General features: G+C 46.3%; 1 protein-coding gene across 10 annotated transcripts in view; it reads right to left on the bottom strand.

Moving 5' to 3' along the window:
- LOC147710070 (butyrophilin subfamily 3 member A3-like) overlaps positions 1-20,984 on the bottom strand; it is a 662,391-nt gene that overhangs the window by 160,367 nt on the left and 481,040 nt on the right. For 9 of the 10 annotated variants that reach the window (XM_086920761.1, XM_086920762.1, XM_086920765.1 and 6 more), the window contains 2 exons: positions 1,358-1,378; positions 601-627 (listed from right to left, as the gene is read on the bottom strand). The exons of the other annotated variant lie outside the window; for it this stretch is intronic. In XM_086920761.1, the coding sequence (XP_086776887.1) occupies positions 601-627; positions 1,358-1,378 (48 nt within the window). The remainder of the gene's footprint in view (positions 1-600; positions 628-1,357; positions 1,379-20,984) is intronic. 10 annotated transcript variants of the gene reach the window in all.

The raw sequence follows: 20,984 nt of genomic DNA, 5'->3' as shown, positions 1-20,984 counted from the left end.
AGGCCTGAGGCTTTCTCAAGGCTAAAAATCTACTGTCTGTAGGGCCATGGTGTGCTGCATAATTCAGGACGGAGCCTGGAAAGTTGCTTGAGTGTGCTCTGAAATGTACCTTAAAAAATCCATGTATTCCTTCAAATATAAGTACATCAACAATGACCAAAAAGTATTGTGTGCTTTAAAACCCTGAATAATGTCCTTTTTCTCTACAGATATTTAGGAAAGAACGTACGTACCAACAGTTCACATTTTTAATGATTGGACATAGCCAGGGGCCATAACTCTCTAAAAATATACTTCAGGCAACTGGCATCTAGTCATGGAAGGATTTACACATTTTAGAGCTTTAGACAAGAAGCCACTAAGGTTCCTGATTATAATGCCACAGAAACTGCTCCCAAGCTTGAAAAAATGAACTGGGATTGATGTTTTGCTGTTAAAGTAACAGCAAAATACTACTTAAAGAGATCATAATTGCTATATTGAGAGAAAAAACTTTTTCTTTTGGGAGAAGGTCTGTGTACACAAAATCAAATTAATATGAGTTCACTAGAATTTTTTTTATATAAGATCCATCAATTCTTGCTCAATTTATAAACTTACCTTTTGCTGCTTTTATTAGTAAATCACCTATCAGAGAATATATAGAGAAGAATATTATAATCTTGTTTTGAGGCTGTGCAATTGATTTCTACATTGCCTATCACTGAAACTAGACAGATAAAGGAAAACCCAGAAAAGGTTGTATTGGCTATCTGGGAGGGTTTTTAAAAAATATTTCAATTACTTTTTGCAAAACAAAATGTCTGAAATGTGATATTCATAAAATATTTCTGTTCATAAAGCCATATATATTTGACACTTTTCAAACAAACCCATCATGTTTACATTAAGTATACCTTTCTAAAATCCCTCAATCATTGGCATGGTATATTGAAGTATATCATATCAGTTGCCTTGCACTATATTGGTTAGAAGTCTGTAAAATAGAAGTAAATTCAATTTCAATGCAGATTATAAAGAAGTTTCTAAGATATGTAATAAACAATATGTGCAGAATTTATAAACCTTACAGCTATTTTTTAAACACCCTACTGTCATTTTCACATTATTTCTTTTGATATGTCTGCTCTGACAGACAACAATAGGTTAAGAATTTCAAAGCGGGCATTTCTGAAGATTTTCAACTGGCGTCAAAGATCCTTTTTTGTTTTGTGTTGCTGTGCAGAGTAGGCATTGCCTTACTCACTGGATAGAGGACTTCTGTTGTTGTATATAGGAGACATAGTGTAGCTAATAGTCTCTCTATAGAGCAAAATATAGTTCTCCCCCACTCTTCGTTCAATGCAATATCACATACCTTTGTCCTTCTGGAGAGTGTCTGAAATAGGGACAATAAATGTGTTACTTGTGCAGATTTTGTACTCCATTATTCACAATTTCATAGGTAAAATTCCAAGAGGTATTTCACACTTGAATACTACGACAACAATGTTTGAGTGTAATTCCCTGAACTCAAGCTATTCACAAACATTGCGGTATGATGTTAAAAATGATGAGATTGAAAACTTCCCACCACAATGAACATTTGACAGGCAGGGTTAAACAGAACAAATGAATCTGCATTTTGAACATTACAAGACCTAAACAGTGTGCACCATCTCAGGGACTGTGAAAGAAAATTGTGCATGTGCGCAAAATCAACTTACATGATGCATGCATAAAATTGCACCTAGAAACACATTTTGTACAATATTATGAAAGATTGAATTAAGAACAGAGCTATACATTACATAAATAATTTTTATTTATTTAGCGATTTATAGAGCGCCTGGTGACCCAAAGGCATCCCCGCGCACAGAATGAAGTAAAGATACTCAGAAATAGGCCTGGGGGGAGCTCAAGGAGTTCTACTAACAAGAATTCTGTAGATCGGGCCAAAAACTCAGCGAGATTCTGCGGAATCCAACGTGTGGGCGGAGATGCTCAACAAGCCCAACTCATGCTACGTTTTTAACATTTGTATCTCCTAAAGGGGAGTAATTCTGTTACGGACTGAAGAGGCTGGAATCAAAATAACGTCTCTGCAATTAATTTCCTCCCAGACCATGAACTACCACAAACGTAATAGATTACTCCTCAGGATCCAGAACTGGATGGAGGAATCGGGGGTTATGTCTAATCTACAGGCTGGCTTCCGACCCTCCACCAGTACAGTGGATCAAGTTTTTAGGTTTTCCACAATTTATTGGAAATGGGTAATTTTTGGGGGCGGTACACTCTACGCAGCCTTCGTTGATCTGAAGGCTGCATTTGATCTTGTTCCACGAGATAGGTTGTGGCGCGCGCTCCATGACCAAGGCATACCACCCGAACTGCTTACAGTATTGATCAAATTGCATGATGATAATTATGCGCAGGTGAGATGGGGCACCCAGAGTCAAGTGACTGACAGATTTCCAACGTCAAGAGGTGTCCAACAAGGATGTGTGTTGGCACCCACATTATTTACCCTATATATAAATCGGGTTATAGATTACTATAGAGATTCCCATACAGATGCTCCTAAACAGAATGGTACCCCGGTTCCATTGTTAATGTTTGCCGATGATACCCTCCTAGTATCTAAGACCCAGGAAGGGCTTCAGAAATCAATCGGCTGCTTCGAAAAATTCTGTACTGACCACGGGTTATCTGTAAATGTTTCCAAGACCAAATTCATGGTCATGCATAAGAATAAGAACATCAGGGGCAGAGTTTTTATGAATGGGGAACTCCTGGAACAGACGAATAGTTTCAGCTATCTGGGCATTATATTAGGTTCTAGGCTTCAGTGGAAGCCACACATGTCATATTTAACCTCTAAGCATGCTCAGTTGACGGGTGTGCTAACAAGAGAGTTTAAGTCCTCAGCCACCAAACCACTGGCCCCAGTACTTAAAATCTACGATACAAAAGTTAGATCATCTATGTTATACGGTGCAGAACTTTGGGGGGTTTCTGACATTACGGGCTTGCAAATGGCACATAACAAATTTCTTCGCTGTATAACAGGGCTCCCACACTCTACACCTCTTGTACCATTACGTTTGGATTTGGGGAGAAATAGCTTAGAGGATATTTGTAGGTTTAGACCAATAGCGTATTGGAGGAGACTGTGGGTGACGCCTGAACTCTCTCATTATGCATCAGCCTTGCTGGAAACACGAAATATGGATACAGGGGGTAAACTCATATGGTTTAGGAAGGTCAAAACTTTATTCGAGGCCATAGGTATGAGGGAGTTATGGGTCAATCCCCAGGAGAGTGTATTCCCCTCAAAAACTAAGCTAAGAGAAGCATATTGGGCGATGGTATCACAAGAGGTGTTTCAGTCACACACCGTCCCTTCGCTCACCAGGGCTTTTTTGGAGCTGAAACATTTTCCTTCGTACGAGAGATATTGGGATTTAATTACATCACCATTCGACAGGAAACTGTTTCACCAGTTTAGGGTTGGGACCCTCCCTCTAAACTCATTTACCTGTAAATGGTCAAAAAGTAAAAATGACCGTTCGTGCCCTTTTTGTATATCACACACGAAAAGCATTGCTCATGTCCTGTTTGAATGCCCAGAGTATAAAGCTCCTCGCTATAAATGGATTAGGTCGATCTGTATCCTAAAGGGGATTCAGACTGGGACAGCAGCACTGAGGATATTTCAGACAGATTGCTCTGATGCATTTGTGATCGCGCTTGCAAAATTTCTAAAGTGGATGTGGTCAATCCGTAATAGCAAATTGAAAGTACTGTAGCTCCCACAAACCCATAGTAGTATCTTTGTGGAATATATTTTTTATCAATTTTTAAATGTTTTTATTCTCAACACAATATTTATGTTTTTTAATTGGTCAAGATGAATTACCATGTTTGTGGAAATTTTAATCTGCCGATCCTAAAGATGTAACTTCCTGTTAATATCATTGTTATGTAATGTTTTAAATTATGTGTCTTTTGTGACTCTGTTAGACCTGACATCATTGGCTTGAGTCTCTCCTCCATTTTTTCTGTTTGCCTCCTCTGTTGATGATGTTTTTGCTGGTGTAATGCTTTGGGCACTGTGCCACTACTGATCAGTCCCACAGTGCAAGTGCTCCCTATGTAAAATTACTGTCTTGATTGAATTCCATGTTTGGCTTATTTGGTTTACTGTCAGTCCCTAGTCTAGTGCACCAGGAGTGCCAGTGCTTGTAAATACAAATGCTGCTCGTGGGCTTGCATCACTTGTTGTGCCACCCACAAGAGCGGCCTGGTAAAAGTATGTCTAAGGGTCTGCCATTGCTAGACCCACGTGCAGTCTGGTACTGTCACGCTGACTGCGCAAGTACACCTACTTGCCAGTCCCCAAACCTTCCCTTAACTTCATATTAGTCACCCCTATGGTAGGCCTGCGGGCAGGGTGCATTGTAAGTATAAGGTAGGACAAGCCTGACCAAGTTGGCATGTCCTAATAGTGAATTACAGCCATATTCGTTTTTCACTGTTGCAAGGTAACCTGCTCTCCATTAGTCAGAATGGGCTGCCAGGGTTATTAATGTTATAATCCTAGTTGGCTCGGGGAGCATGGTGCAATGTCGAGTTTGGTATCCCTGAACTCGAATTTAATAACGCATCCGTTTGTGTGGATGGTTTTTAGACTCTGGGTTTGAAAATAGCACTTTTAGAAAATGGCTATTTTCTTGTCTAACTATTTCTGGTTTCTGTTGGTTTGGTGTGTGTGTGACAGGAGCTGGGTGGCTCCAGAGGTCTGAGTGAGTCAGTGTGGGATGAGTGGGACATTTGCATTGAGAGTAGGGGAAGAGTAGCTCCTGATAGCCTGCCCTGCCTGATACAATGCTGGCTCCACCTCCTGCCAGGCGCCTGATGGCTCTGTGCTTGCCAGGGACGATCCTGGCCCCACCTCCTGCCGGGAGGCCGATAGCTCTGCTCCTGCCAGTGACAATACTGGCTCCACCTCCTACTGGGCGGCTGAGGACTCTGCCCTGAATAGGCCAGGTGCCTCAGCCTGGCTACACCCACAACAAACCCAGGATGTGGGGAAATGCCCCTGCATGGACAAAGGGATCAAAGCCAAAAAGGGGTATAAGAGAAGGACCCCTGAACCAAGACTTTAGATCACTTCTGACAAGGAACCCTGAAACCAAGGACAAGAAGCCTGCTGATCCAAGGACTTGCCTACCCCTTCTGCCAGTGTGCTGTTTGCTGGGGGGAATCCTGCATTGCTTCTTTATTTTTGCCAATGAACCAGGAGAGAGGAACTGTGTGTGTACTCTCAGACTTTGCTAAGAAAATCTCCAAGGGCTGGAAGAGTGCCAGCCTCCTGTTGAAGTCACAGGGCGAAAGGACTTCATCTGCTTAAAGTGCTGTTTGCTGGAACTTGTGAATCCAGCACCTCTGAAAGAATCCAGCAATCTCGACGCCGGCGGACGCAGCCGAATCCAGCTCGACATCGTGAGTGACGGCTCCAGTGTCCCGCTTCCTCGACGCCGGCCGCCGGGTCCGATCGACGCCAGTAGCGACGCCAGTGAGTAGCGAGTTCGGCTCCAGCTCCAAGTAACCCTGTGTCGACGCCGAAGCTGATCGCATCGAAGCCGAGCCCTCTCGACGCCGTGAGCGCTGCTCACTCTTGCAACATCATCATCGACATCGACGACGACGCCGTATCCTGCTTCGCCTTGTGAGCGCTGCTCCTGCCCGTCATCTGTCGACGCCGCTGCAGGTCGCCCCAACTCCGAGGCCGGATCAACGCCGAAGACGCGACGCCGGACATCTCGACGCCGCTGATCATCGTGTGCTTCGCTTTTCCAAGGTACTGTGTTGTGGGGGTCTGTTAGACTCCGGGCTTGACGTAGCGCTCCTCGCGGTCGACGCCAAACCTTTGGATTAACTTTGCCTCGACGTCGTGTGACTCCCGTGTGGGTTACGTTGTTGCCAAGAACTGTGTTTTAAAGAAGAAGAGTTGCTTTGGATACTAAAGACTTTGTGCTAAGAAGAAACTACCTTGAACTATTAATTTCCCTTCCTAGAGTATTTATTAAGACTGTGGTATATTTTTGTCGTTATTTGGTCTTGTGCTAAGCCTTATATAAACATCCTTATTTTTATAATACTACTGTGTTGTGTCCATTTGTAGTGTATTCACTTTATTACTGTATGTGGTCATAAATGCTAAACACACAGCCTCTGAGATAAGCCTGTCTGCTCTGCCAAGCTACCAAGGGGGTGAGCAGGGGTTATCAAAGGGTGATCCCCTTGCCCTGACTAGAAAAGGTGGGTCCCTATTTGTCAGAAGTACATACCTCTGCCAACTAGAGACCGCCGGTTCTAACAGACTCAAAAGTCGAAATAAAGACTAAATAAATTTAATTGATTACATTAGACGTGTTGCAGTTGGTTAACTCTTCATGTGTGGTAAATCTTCCTCTATATTCAAATTTGTCGCCTTCAATTGAATTCACGAACGAAGTACAATTTCCGCATCAGTGATGCCCTTTAATGGGGGGAAGGGACGAATGCTCTGGATAGAGAGATTTGGTTTCTTCACTTGGGTGTTTGCTCGCATCAGTTTATCTTTAATATTTTTGGGTAATATGTATCAAGCAAAATTGCAATTGCAAATGGTGAAATTTGCACAATTTCATTATTTACGATCTCAATATCGTAGTGTGCAATGTAGGGAAGAAAAAACCCACTTGCAAAATCAGGAATCGCAAAATTTGCAATTCCCTATGTACGCATGCATGTAGAGGATCGCAATTTGCGATTCCCTAAATGCCATTCTAGTAGTCATTGCAAATTGTGATATAACTTTAAGGAATCGCAAATACCCATCAACTTCAAGTTGGTGGTAATTTGCAATTCCCTAGAAAAATACACTTTTTTCATTTTTAGGTCTCGCGTGTGTTGCAGGGCAGAGCCCTGCGCCGCCTCCACAAGAGATTTTGTAGGAGAGGATTTTCAGAAGAGGGCTTTAAGCCTCGCCCCCTCATTTCCATTGGCCGGCGTCACCGTTTATGCTAAATGGCGGCCTGCCATTGCAAATGAGGGTTTTTGGTTGCCGCCCTTTGGCTTGCGATCTGACTGGGTTCCCTGCTTCACGGTTGTTGTGAAGCACTTTCTTACCTTTAGGGGGCCATGTGTTTAACCCCTCCCACGCTCATGACAAGCTCAGCTTGTCATGAGCACAAGAGAACCGTGGCTCATGACGAGCTGAGCTCGTCATGGCCGTTAAAACGCTCACACGCGGGGCTAATTCCGCTGCTGTGCTGGGCGTTCTAAGGAACGGGCGTGGTCATGATGATCTCAGCTCGTCATGAGCACACGAGAACCGTGACTCATGACGAGCTGAGCTCGTCATGAGCACTGGGGTGGTGTGCGCGGTCCGCCTCCGCCCAGCGCGGCAAGGGAATGAGCCCCGCAGCCAAGGGGTTAAACACATGGCCCCATAAAGGCAAGAGATCAATGCTTATTTTCTCTCTAGCTGGGTGAGGAAATGGCTCTGATGAACTTTGAACTCCTCAATATATGGTACATGTACACATCACAACGGAAAAATACATCGATTCATAGGTCCGAGGAGGATCTAACCCTCAGTCGGAAGAAGCTCTTCTTTTCAAATATGTGTCTTCCAGGCGCCTGAGCATTGCAGGGACGCGCGGAGGTTCAAGAATCATATGCAGATTGGAGAGGGTTCTTGAGATGGTTCTGGATGGGGTCTGGGCCTCTGGAAGTGGAACGCCGATAACTACATCTCCGCCGGCTGAACCCACCAAGCTGTCTTAGGCTCGAGGGACCGGTGAAAACTGGCCGTGCGCACTGGTTTTCGCATAATCACGTGACACAATGAGAGAGTGATATAGGCACGCCTGCCTCTGGGGTCAGTCCGCATTGTGGTGTTGTGGGCTCTAGGCCCACATACTGCTTAAGGAATGACACAGACACCGTGGTTGTGATCACTCAACTGGCCACAAGCACGTGCACCCGGGCCCATTTATTAGCCGGGTCACGTCACTCGTGACGCCGGTGTGGGGTGTGTGTGCCCACTCCCATAGGGGGAGTGCTTATTAAACCAGTGCCTGTTGAGACACTAGAACGTATCTCGCAGGACACAACACGCATATCAATCCTTATTGTTAGGCACGTACTCTCGAGCCAGTCGAGCGCCCTGAAGCTGCAGTGCACAGCGCTGTACAAAACCGTCTAATCATAAAGCACTGGAATGTAGATGGTTACAATGGTCCGTCGCCATTTCTGGCTTCTCTATGCCTCCCAGAGCGCTTGGAACAAATACATGAAATACTAACTGTATCAAACTCTGCTGAAGACACCCACAGTTTGTGGGTTTAATATCAGAATTCCTTTGCTGCACACATCCAATCTTGCCTCAGGGCTGAAGCCTTGAAATGCTCACTCACAACAATTTCATCAATTTTATGAACGTGGAAATGATGAAAGCCTCGCCTTCTTAATTGGCGCTATAGTGCTGGACATCCATGCGCTGTTTGATGGCGTTGCTAAGGAATACCAGGAATTGCGCTTATATTTTATTTATTTCCGCGTGAAACAGCCCTGCCAGGATTTTTATCCCGTCTCCCTCGAGATACCCTGAGGAGTGAGCAGAAGGCGCTATAACCCACCGAGCTATCGCTCGATGTATTGCCCGCACCAAAGCGGGATCGAAATTTCTGAGGACCCGGATACCCAGAAGTGCATTGTTGAACACCGTCTTCAAGGCGCTGTAGCTTCTCCCCTACTCTGTGTAGGAATACTATCACAACTACTGTTAACGAGGATGGGATTGGGAAGGAGGATGATACGTTAACTAAGGGCCATGAGGGTGGTACCCCAATCACTCGGGAGGATTGCTAGAAAGGAGCCCCACACGCTAGAGGAAGGGTGAGACATTACTAGTGGAAGGAGGGGAGAAGGCTAAGATGGCCGTCACTAGGGAGGATTCTGGTTCCCCATCACTGGGGCGGTGGTAGTGGAGGGTGAGATCTTAGGGAGCAGGATGACACGAGGGAGCAGGGTGAGACACCGCGATCTCTGGCCTTTCAGTAAGAACCGCCATCTCTCTGCTTAAGGTGATAGCATTATCCATTCTACTGGGGTGTGGGGTGTAGAAAAATGAAAAGTGGGTTTCGAAGTACGGTTTGGGGGGGCAGATGGCGAGGCTAAGAGACAATTCGCGATAGGTTGCCCCCATAGGAATAGCGCAAGGATGAGAGGTATGCAGAAATGTAGGGTTAGGTAACGGATGTGGGGTATGGCAGTCTCCCCTTGGGAATAAAAGAAAAAATGAATATCATAGATATCTGTTACATTTTCCCAAAACAAGATGGTCAGAAATTATTGAAAAAAAAAAATATCATGTAGTGGATTATTTACGCCAAGATTAATGGCCGATTATTAATCTCAAACTGATTAAAACGTTCAAAAATGCAATGATCCGGCTCTGACTCCCGGACTAACCTTTTCGCATCTATCCCTCTGCACCACCCTGGCATGTATGTCTCACTCTCACACACATGGCTCGATGAGCGACATCCCTGTGAGATATGAACCTCATGCACTCCCTCGGGTAAGGGTCTCACTCACATTACACACGGTTCGATGGCCGACATCTCCAGGAGCTATGGACCTTGCGTCATCCCTGGAGGTTGTGGTCTTGCATACCCAGTATCGGATGTCTGATATATGTAGGAGATTTGGATCTCATGCCATCTCTGTCAGTAGAAGTGGCGCTCACATACCCAGGGCTGGGTGTCTGACACATGTAGGAGATGTGGATCTCATGACATCTCTGGGTGAGGGTGCACCCAAGTACCCAGGGCAGGGTGTCTGACATATGTAGGAGATGTTGATCTCTTGACATCTCTGGGGGTGGGTGCACTCACGTACCCAGGTCTGGGTGTCTGACATATGTAGGAGATGTGGATCTCTTGACATCTCTGGGTGAGGGTGCACTCACGTACCCAGGGCTGGGTGTCTGACATATGTAGGAGATGTGGATCTCTTGACATCTCTGGGGGTGGGTGCACTCACGTACCCAGGGCTGGGTGTCTGACATATGTAGGAGATGTTGATCTCTTGACATCGCTGGGGGTGGGTGCAGTCACGTACCCAGGGCAGGGTGTCTGACATATGTAGGAAATGTGGATCTCTTGACATCTCTGGGGGTGGGTGCACTCACGTACCCAGGGCAGGGTGTCTGACACATGTAGGAGATATGGATCTCATGACATCTCTGGGGGTGGGTGCCCTCATGTACCCAGGGCTGGGTGTCTGACACATGCAGGAGATGTGGATCTCTTGACATCTCTGGGGGTGGGTGCACTCACATACCCAGGGCTGGGTGTCTGACATATGTAGGAGATGTGGATCTCTTGACATCTCTGGGGGTGGGTGCACTCACGTACCCAGGGCTGGGGGTCTGACATATGTAGGAGATGTGGATCTCATGAAATCTCTGGGGGGGTGCACTCACGTACCCAGGGCTTGGTGTCTGACTCATGTAGGAGATGTGGATCTCTTGACATCTCTGGGGGTGCGTGCACTCACGTACCCAGGGCTGGATGTCTGGCACGTGTAGGAGATGTGGATCTCAATCCATACACTTTGTTCGATAGCTGACATCCTCGGGATCTAAAGGCCTTGCGTCATCCCTGGGGAATGAAGCCTCACATACCTGAGGCTGGATGTTTCACATACGTGGTAGACTTGTATCTAACGCCATCTCTGGGGGTAGGTGTCTCACTCACATACCCGGGGCAGTGTGTATGGCACCCTCAGGAAATGTGGAGCTCGCAACACCCCTGAGGGATGGGGGTGTCTCATACCGAGGGCTGGATGTCTGACATATATAGGAGGTGTGGAACTCACACCTCCCGTGGGAGCTGAGGTCTTCTCTTACATAGGACTAGATGGCTGACATTCTGAATAGATATGGACCTGGGTCTCACCCACCCAGGGTTGCATTTCTGGGATGTGCAGTAAATGTGTCTCTCACGCCTCGCTCCCCACGGGGAGTTGTAGTCTCACACACACACACACAGGGTTCGATGACCGGCACTGTCGAGAAATATGGGTTGGGGTCTCACTCACGTAGCAAAACCAGGGTTGAATCGCTGATGTATGTAGTAGATGTGGATATTATACCACTCCTGGCAGTTGAGGTCTTTCTCACACACACACACAGGGCTGGATGTCTGACATATGTAAGAGATGTGAATCGCACGCCACCCGTTGGAGCTGAGGTCTCACTCACATGTATAGGGCTCCTTGGCCGACATCCTCGATAGATATGGACCTCGCGCCATGCTTGTGGGTTGTGGTCTCACATACCCGGGGCCGGATGTCTGGCATATGTAGAAGATTTGGATCTCACGCGTCCTTGGGAGTTGCAGTCTCACTCACGCACTAAGGTTTCGATAGCCGCCATCGCCAAACAAGCATTTAAAATGCAATCGGTCTCGCATTTGTGGAAGTTTGACTTTTTGGTGTTGTAAATGATTTTGTTTTTGCATTTATGTTTAGTTGTTTGGAGTGGAGTGGATGGATGTTGTTTGAAGTGGAATTATTAGTTGTTAAACTGTGAATTCGGGTGGAATTCTGTGGCATGTAGTGTCTTTGTGTGTTGTGTATATGTTGTATGGTGAATAGATGGGGTGAGAGCTGTATAAAATACATAGAAAGTAAGAATGAGAGGGATAGGTAGTTTGTGTATGAAGAGGTTTAGCGAAGGAAGAAAAGAAAGGAGACAAAAGAAGGAATTGGTGAACAAGATGGGCAGGGAGTATGAGGAGAAGAAGAGTGGGGTTGAGGTAATGTAAGTAATGAAGAGAAGGGAAGGAGTTAAGGAAAAGTGAACGGAGTGAAGGAAGAGAAGGAGCGAGGAGTGAAGTGACTGTAAGCAAGTAATATCTGATGAAAAGGAAGGACATAATGTGTTAGAGCGTGGATGTAATGGAGAAGAATGAGAGAGAAAAGAGGACTAGAAGATTGTATCATAGAAAGGCAGGAAAGGAGTGGAGTGGAGGCAGAAGGAGGCCAGTAATGCTGTACGAGTACTGTGCTTCATACTATGATTTTTGTTTTTAGGCTGACATATCGGTTCTCCTGTTCTAAATCTTACTTTCAGAGAACTTAAGCCCAATTGTAATTCTATGCCATGTCTAAGCCCTGTTTCTGAATTTGTTTTGAGATCAGAGCCACAACATATAAACCAGCAGACACAGTGGAACTATAGAAACTGCAAAAGAGACAAAGATATTGACAAATAAATATCCCTAGAAATTAGGTTCTCATCCACAATTTAATGTAGCATTTCATTTATGTCCTATGTTTTCTAAACTTAGAAGTGATAGGTGAAAACTTAGGAAGCGAGACGCAATGCTGTGGCCAGGCGTCATCTTCAATTTGCAGCGCCTCGAGGGAAATTCCTTTTTTAGCTAATTAACAGCTGTGTTGGATTATGGGTATTTTGTGACATTCCTTTGGGGTTAATGTCTACAAGCACTGCTCACTTCAATGACACATAGGTGCAGTTCAGGAGTGCATTACAGGTGGTGCAGTGACAGGACTGCAGCATTTAAAATGGTGAGTGCCCCAGAGTTGGTATTTACATTACCTATGAGTAGGGCCACTGAACATATGCGTTAGGGGAGGACCCAATTATGCGTTAGGTCTAACTAAATTAGGCACAAAGAAAAGGCAAATGCTGCAGCATAATGCAGTACATTTTGTGTTAGTATTAACTCCTAACGTTGGCAATTTTAACGGTTAACACTACCTCATTTGGAGCAATTTTGACACCCAAAAACAACGAGTTGAGGCAAGACTCGTGGCGGCACCAGCTCTTGAGATCAGCCGGAACCAGTGGCTGCGTCTTGACGAGGACGGGTTATTTCTGAACCGTTGCCTGGTTCAGAGAAAGAGCTGGAATCAGTCCAGGGGAGAGGGGTGGGCTACTGCCTGCGAGTGTGATTGGAGACCATACAAAACATTGCAGGGAGTGGTGACAATGGCATATTATAAGGTGCTGGGGTGAGATGGCAGAATGGGACGTGGTTAGAGGTGCAGAGGCCATTAGGTGGGAGGAGCGAAAATCGAGGAGTGACCTCCCTAGGATAGTGATGTTGTAGATGTGTGGTAGATGTAGTGCTTTTATTGCTGAAGCACTAAGCCTGGAGCTCCCCCGAAAGAACATGGTGTGTGTGTGCGTGTGTGTGCGTGCGTGCGCATGTGTGTGTGTGTGTGTGTGTGTGCGCGTGCGTTCGTTCGTGCGCGCGTGTGTGCGGTATAGGCCCCGCACACCCCAGCACTGCTGAGAGTTATGCAGGGCGTGTAATGTTAGTAGGGCGGTGAGCGCCTGCCGGTCATCTCCCATGGGCTCAGTGCCACGGGGCCTACCATGCTTGGGTCAGTCCTGCCCTCTTCTCACTGCTCCTCACCCTCACTGCTAAGCACAAGACTGTGGAGTGTAGAGTAATCTGTGGTGAGACGACGAGCATCAGGCAGCAACATTCGAGAGGGCCCGGACTTTAATGGAGTAACAGGAGCACCATTGAAAGAGGAACTTGTACCCTCTGTGCCATATCAGATATGCTAGACAAGAGGCAAGAATGTGTTTGTAAATATTTAGTATTAGCACTGCTGCGAGAGTTAGAGGTGCAAGCAAGAGGCGCCCCCTACTTTTGGGGTGCAGAAGGGGAGCATTTGTCGGGTCACGGGGGCCCTGGTGCTCCTGCACCTGCTGCACCAAGGTGGCAGTGGTCCCTGTGGAGCCGGATGCACGGATTGCCTTGGGGAGTCGAGCATCAGGGGTCCAATGACATTTGGAAGGCAGGAGGGGTCTCTCCTTTCTCTCGTTCATTGTTTCCTGCTCAGAGGTGGCCGTTTCAGTCGAGTCCTGAACACCCCATCAACACGGTCACCATCAACCCCAACAAGCCAGCTACGATCCACAACAGAAGTGTGGTAAAAAGCAACCTTCCGCCTGTATTTCTGTCCATCCAGACTCATGACACTCCCCCAGATCCTCCTCCAACTGGTCTTTTAATCAACTGCCGTTCAGCATTCAAGCAAGCTGCTGATATTGCTGACCTCATCCTGTACAAAAACCTTGACCTAGCCATACTAACTGAATCTTGGCTCAATGAATACTCTTCCCCTTGCCTGGACTTACTAGTCCTGCCCAATTACAACATCGCCAGACTGGAAAGGAGGAAGCATTGCCTGCATCTACCGATCCTCCCTTCTTGTCACAGAACTCTCGGCGTGTTGTATTTTGGCAGCGATTGGATTAGCATTTGCTTCAGCTACAAGAGTTTTCGCTGTTATATTGACCATGTTCCAGAGGCCATTTTGTATTCTCGGCATCCATTTTGAGTGACCACGTTGCCTCGTGGTCAGCATGCCCTTTTGTCCTTCCTCTCTGCCAGATGACCACTTGGTCTGCCCAGCAACAGGCTATTTTTAGCTTATGGTCAAGCTTCGTACATGCACACTCAGGCCACATCTGTTAATGGCCCTCATCCTCCTGGACCTCTCTGCAGCGTTCGACACCGTCTGCCACCGCACCCTAGTTCAATGCCTCAGCAACATCGGTATCCAAGAGAAGGCACTGGAGTGGATCATCTCATTCCTCACCGGCAGAACTCAGAGAGTGCGCCTCCCCCCGTTCCGATCCGAGGCCACCGAAGTCATCTGCGACGTACCGCAAGGATCATCACTCAGCCCCACCCTCTTCAACATCTACATGAGACCTCTCGCAGCCATCGCACGCCAGCACAACCTCAACATCATCTCCTACGCCGACGACACCCAGCTGATCCTCTCCCTCACCAATGACCCTGCCACCGCCAGAACCAACCTACACGAAGGGATGAAAGAAGTAGCCGAGTGGATGAAGAACAGCCGCCTGAAACTGAACTCAGACAAAATGGAAGTCCTCATCCTTGGATCATCACCCTCTGCCTGGGACGACTCCTGGTGGCCCCCAGCCCTGGGCAGCGCTCCCAAACCAACGGACCACGCACGCAACCTGGGCTTCATCCTGGACTCCTCCCTCTCGATGACCAGACAAGTCAACGCCGTCTCCTCATCGTGCTTCAACACCCTATGCATGCTCCGCAAGTTCTTCCGCTGGATCCCGACCGAGACCAGGAAGACGGTCACCCAGGCACTCGTCACCAGCCGACTGGACTACGGAAACGCCCTCTACGCCGGAACCACAGCCAAGATACAGAAAAGACTCCAACGCATCCAGAACGCCTCCACCCGTCTCATCCTGAACATCCCCCGACGCAGCCACATCTCCGGCCACCTGAAGACCCTGCACTGGCTCCCCGTCAGCAAGAGGATCACGTTCAGGCTCCTCTCCCACGCACACAAATCTCTCCACAACCTAGGACCCAAGTACCTCAACGACCGCCTGACCTTCTACACGCCCACCCGCCAGCTACGTTCGACAAGCCTCGCCTTCGCCGCCGTACCACGCATCCGAAGAGCCACCGCTGGTGGCAGATCCTTCTCCTACCTGGCGGCCAAGACATGGAACTCCCTCCCCATCCATCTTCGGCTGACCCAGGACCATCTCACCTTCAGGAGACAACTCAAGACCTGGCTGTTCGAGCAATAGCAGACCCCTTACCCCAAGCGCCTTGAGACCCTGTCGGGAGAGTAGCGCGCTATACAAGTGTTATGATTGATTGATTGATTAATGATCGGTCACTGCTAAGGAATGTTCCCCCGACTGACCAAAAGTGTTAAACTCCTCCCACATGTTGGCTGTGTTCAAGAAATGACCTTATATGTACATGAAATCGTCTTATGTGTGTACCGCCCATTTTTTTCAAACCCTTGTATGGGTATAAAAGAGCCATGCGCTCTCTGTTCGGGGTGATACTTCTTGCATTACCGAAGGGTGCTGTTGGAATGTATCACCACTGCATGGGGTCTTAATAAACTTGTCTTTTGTATTCCAGTTTCCGTGCCAACTTCTGTTCTAAGGTATTGTGAGTTTTTGCAGAGTATGTAGGCCTGTTGAAACCCAACACGTCAATTGGCGCCTGAACAGGGACTCATCGGCGACTCGGATGCCCGAAGGACTGGTCGTGACGAAGGATTGGAAACTCGCTGTGGGCGTGATCACTGCCGAAGCAAGACGTGAGTCTCCCATCTACGGTGTTTCCCCTTTCCTTCCGATCTGACCTTCCAGGAGGCGCCGGTCCTCGACTGAGATCTTGATCATTGGGTTGCCATGGAGTGATTGTTTGGTCGATTTGAGAACTTGGCAGTTGGAACCTGGACACTTGGAATTCTTGGAAAGCTTTGGATTGGTAAGGTAGTCTACTGACACTTACTGTGGCTTTTTGGATTTGTATGAAGTTAGCTAACATTTTTGGACCTCTGTTTTGTGCTCTATGTGGAGTGCACCTCACATAGGCAGGTAATGTGGAGATATTTCTCTGACTCTGACCTTGTATTTGTTTGAACGGCACATCGTGTGAAACATATTTTAAGTGCCAATTTGCGGAGAATATTACATATTTTGTGATATTTTTGCCATGCCTGTTTTTAGCACGCTTCGAGGGATGTGTTGCTTTGGTAATGGTACCAGTTCGCGATTAAATGAATCACAGCCGGCTCCCCCAGAGGGGATGCCTAATCGTGAAATGTACATCAAATTTGCCCCCCCCCTATTATGTACAGTTCACTGTGGCATAAGTACATGAAATCTGACTCTGAGTTACAATGGCCACTACATGGGTTGTTTGATTTACGAAAGGTTCAGTATGTGGAGCAGTTTTTATTTCAGCGCAGGTCTAGACAGGATATGTTTGATTGTGTGCGTATGTGGGAGAAAGCGGTGCGTGAGCGTATGAAGCGTGAACAAGCCTTGGCGGACAAGGAGCAACGGAAGGCTGCCCATGTTAAAGCATTACAGCTACAGGATAAGGAAATGCAGGAGCATAAAGAGAGGGAGATAAGAGAGCGTAATTTACAGATTAATGGTCAGTTTCCTATTCGACGTCCTCTCTATCCTGTCCTTAATAATGCACCCGATGATTTTTCATGACTAGATCGTTCTCCGCCTCCGTATGTCCTACCTACGGCTCCGGACGAGGACACTGATTCTCCTGACGGAAAGGATAAAGGACGGGATACTCGTTCCATGCTTACTACTGCTCGATCTGCTGACTTACGTGCTATGGCTCGTAGAATCAATCTTAATACCGCCTCTGTTCATGAAGTTCAAACCACTATGAGTGGGTGGACAGATAAAGAGCACTTGTATTTTCTGGAGAATTTTGCTCAGGAAGTTAGTGAGCGATTTAGGAAACATTCAAATGAGTTAGAACCTAAGGACGTAGGGGTTGATTATGACAATTTACGTAAAGCTGTTTTTGTTCTCGCAGACGCAGATGATTTCCTTCGGCGTCTGATTAAAGTACGGGATGATGCGACACGACTACGACAGCAGAAAAAGGCAGCGGCTTCGACTGTGCCTGAGTCGTCAGTTGAGGAGAAGGGATCCGCTATCTTCGGATCAGATAAGGGTCATGTGGTCAATGTTAAGCCCATGCAGGAAGCTGCACCTTTGTATGTTCCTCCTAAGGGTCAAGGCACAGATGATAATAAGTTGTCTGTGGATGCAAAGGGTTATTTTGTATATAACTGGGTTTATACTCCTTGGAATAGAGCAGATGTTATGGCCCTTAAGAATGCTTTGCCTGATCCACGTAAAAACCCAGCGGCTTTCTATGAGGAGGTAGAGGGGGCTATTAATTTGTGTGTTATGACGTTAACAGATATTGACCTTTTCTTTGGCTTAATATTACCTCCTGATATGTGGAGGACGATTCGTAAAATTAATGATCGACAAACTCTGGGTGCAGACTGGAGGGATATAGAACAAGCAGATTTAGATAGAGAACCCGCATGTAAACCGTGTAAGTTGATTTTAGACCTCCCTGTGGCTATTTGGAATAAATTAAAATTACTCATTCCTCCTAAAAAGATTGATTGGACGGTGTTAGCATTCTGTAAACCGAAATCAGATGAGTCAGTATCCGATTTCTTTACACGCTTTGAAGAAGCGTTTCATGATTATAGTGGTCAATTATTAACAGATGACATGGGTAGGCATCTATTTGTCAACAAGTATGTAGCTAATCTTTTACCAGAGATTGCCAAATGATTAAAAGCTAGTGAAAGTTCGTGGACCACTTCAACTCCCGCTTCCCTCCTAACTATGGCTCAGTATTATGAGAGGCAAGAAATAGAGGCTAAAGAAAGTAACGATAAAAAGACGAAAGATTTAAAAATGAAAGTGATGTTAGCTCAGGTTTATGCTACACAGCAGAGAGGAAATGATAGAGGGAGACGTGCGTCTTATGGCCCGCCTTCTTCTCGTCCTGATCTCTCCGCAGATCAGTGTGCATATTGTAAGCAATTTGGGCATTGTATTTCAGATTGTCCAGTGCTGCGAGAACAGCGTAATCAGCCTGGTCGAGGTAACAATAGATTTAGGAATGGTTACTCAGGCCCTAGGGGAGGAGCAAATGATTGTGCTAGGTTTGAAGCTAGGGGCCGTGGACAGAATGGGTATAATACTTTTGACAGGCGAAATCAGTATCAGATAGCTGAGGGTGAGTCTTCTGAGCTTCAGGACGCTACTTATGCATAGGATTGCCTAGGATGGGGTATGGAATCGGTTGAAATCCCAGTAGATCAAAGGGGTCCATATATTTCAGCACATGTTTTGGGTTCTACTGATCAGTTTCTGATCGATACGGGAGCTACTCGTAGCGCCCTGTCCAAACAATTGGTTCCAAGGGCTTCCCTGACTGGCACAACAATTACATTGATAGGGTTCGATGGAACACCTTCCCTTAGCCCATTGTCACAGCCTCTTCCATTCCACATTGATAAATTTACTGCTCCATGTCCATTCTTGTTGTCTCCGAATACACCAGATAATATTGTGGGTCTTGATATGCTTAAACATTTTAGGGCAATGATACGCTGCGCCCCCGAAGGGGTGCGTGTTATTTTGAATGAGAATTATCCAGAGGTTGAAAGGTCGTGTCTTCTTAAGGAAAATGATGCGCTAGCTTCCCTCACGAGTGTTTTGTGGGCCACTTCTGATACAGATGTAGGACAGATGATTATCCCTCCCGTTCATATCACTGTTAAGGAGGGTGTTTAGTTGCCACCGGTGCCACAATATAAGATTTCCAGAAAAGGTGAAGAAGCTTTGACTCATATCATAAGGGATTTGATTGATGTAGGAGTAGTGGAAGAAGTTCCCTATAATGTTTGTAACAGTCCTATCCTTCCAATTTTGAAAAAAGATACTGATACTAGGATTTATTGTTTTATTATTGACTTGAGGGAAGTGAACAAGATTGTAGTGCCCCAATATCCTGTGGTGTCTGATATTACTACCTTACATACTTTGGTCCCACCTACAGCTACCATGTTGTCAGTAATAGACCTAAAAAATGCTTTCTTTTCGATCCCTTTTCATCCCGATAGCCGATATCTTTTCGGCTTCACTTTGAATAATCGATTGTACAGATTTTGTAGAGTTCCTCAAGGCTATACGGAAAGTCCAAGTATTTATAGCCAGGCTTTGAAAAGACAGCTTGATTCATTTGAGTTACCGTCTGGAGTGACTCTCAGTCAATATGTCGATGATATTTTGTTAGCAGCTGATACCCCTGAACAATGTGAGGAGAGTACTCTCTCCCTGCTTTCTTTTCTTGCTGAGAATCATCACAAAGTGTCACGAAAGAAATTACAATATTGTAGACCGAAGGTGACCTACCTCGGTCATCTTCTGTCTAAGGAGGGGCGTGCATTGACATCAGATCGAATTCAAGTAATTCTAGACACACCAGTTCCTTCCACTCAGAAAGATGTTTGTGCTTTCATTGGTTTGACTTCCTTTTGTAGGCAATGGATATTAGGATTTTCACATATTGTAAAACCTTTGTTAGCTCTGTTGTCAAAGGACACGCCGACTCCACTTGTATGGACAGATGAATGTCAGAATGCTTTCCATCACTTAAGACAAGCCCTTTGTTCTGCACCAGCGTTAGGTACACCAGATTACATGAAGATTTTTACACTTTACGTACATGAGAAGGATGGGTGTGCATTGTCAGTTTTATTGCAGACACACAGAGATAAACAGCGACCTTGTGCTTACTTCTCAGCAGTACTTGATCCCGTAGCACAAGGGCTGCCTGGGTGTTTTCGAGCAGTGGCAGCAACAGCTGTGTCTATACGACAGAGCGAAGGGATAGTTTTGTCACACAAATTGTTGGTGTTAGTACTCCATGCGGTAGATGCTTTATTGAATCAAACGAAAACACAGCATTTAACTAGCACTCGTCTGACAGGATACGAGTTAACACTGTTGGCGCCTCATATTACACTGAAAAGGTGTGCAACTTTAAACCCTGCTACGTTGTTGCCATATCCTGCATCTGAGTCTCAGGCGGAAGAATCACACGATTGTGTTTTCCTTAATGAGGTACAAACAAAGGGTCGAATTGACCTGCAAGATAGGCCCCATCCAGATGTAGATGGGGAACTGTGGGTTGATGGATCATGTTTAAAGCTGCCAGATGGTACAACTTCCGCAGCCTATGCAATCACGACACTTGAGACAGTGGTAGAGACAGCCCGCATACCACAAAAGTCAGCCCAAGCAGCTGGACTAATAGCTCTGACAAAAGCATGTGAGCTTAGCGCTGGTCTGTGTGTGAACCTTTACACTGATAGTCGCTATGCTTTCGGAGTAGTGCACGATTTTGGCCTACTCTGGAAAGAGCGAGGATTTATGACATCACATGGGATGCAAATTATGCATGGTGAATTGGTACATAATCTTTTGAATGTGCTAATGTGTCCAAAGAAGGTAGCGATAGTCAAAT

This window comes from Lissotriton vulgaris, chromosome 5 (assembly GCF_964263255.1).
Source record: "Lissotriton vulgaris chromosome 5, aLisVul1.2, whole genome shotgun sequence".
Lineage (NCBI taxonomy): Eukaryota > Metazoa > Chordata > Amphibia > Caudata > Salamandridae > Lissotriton > Lissotriton vulgaris.
This window is presented reverse-complemented; position numbering and strand designations above follow the sequence as displayed.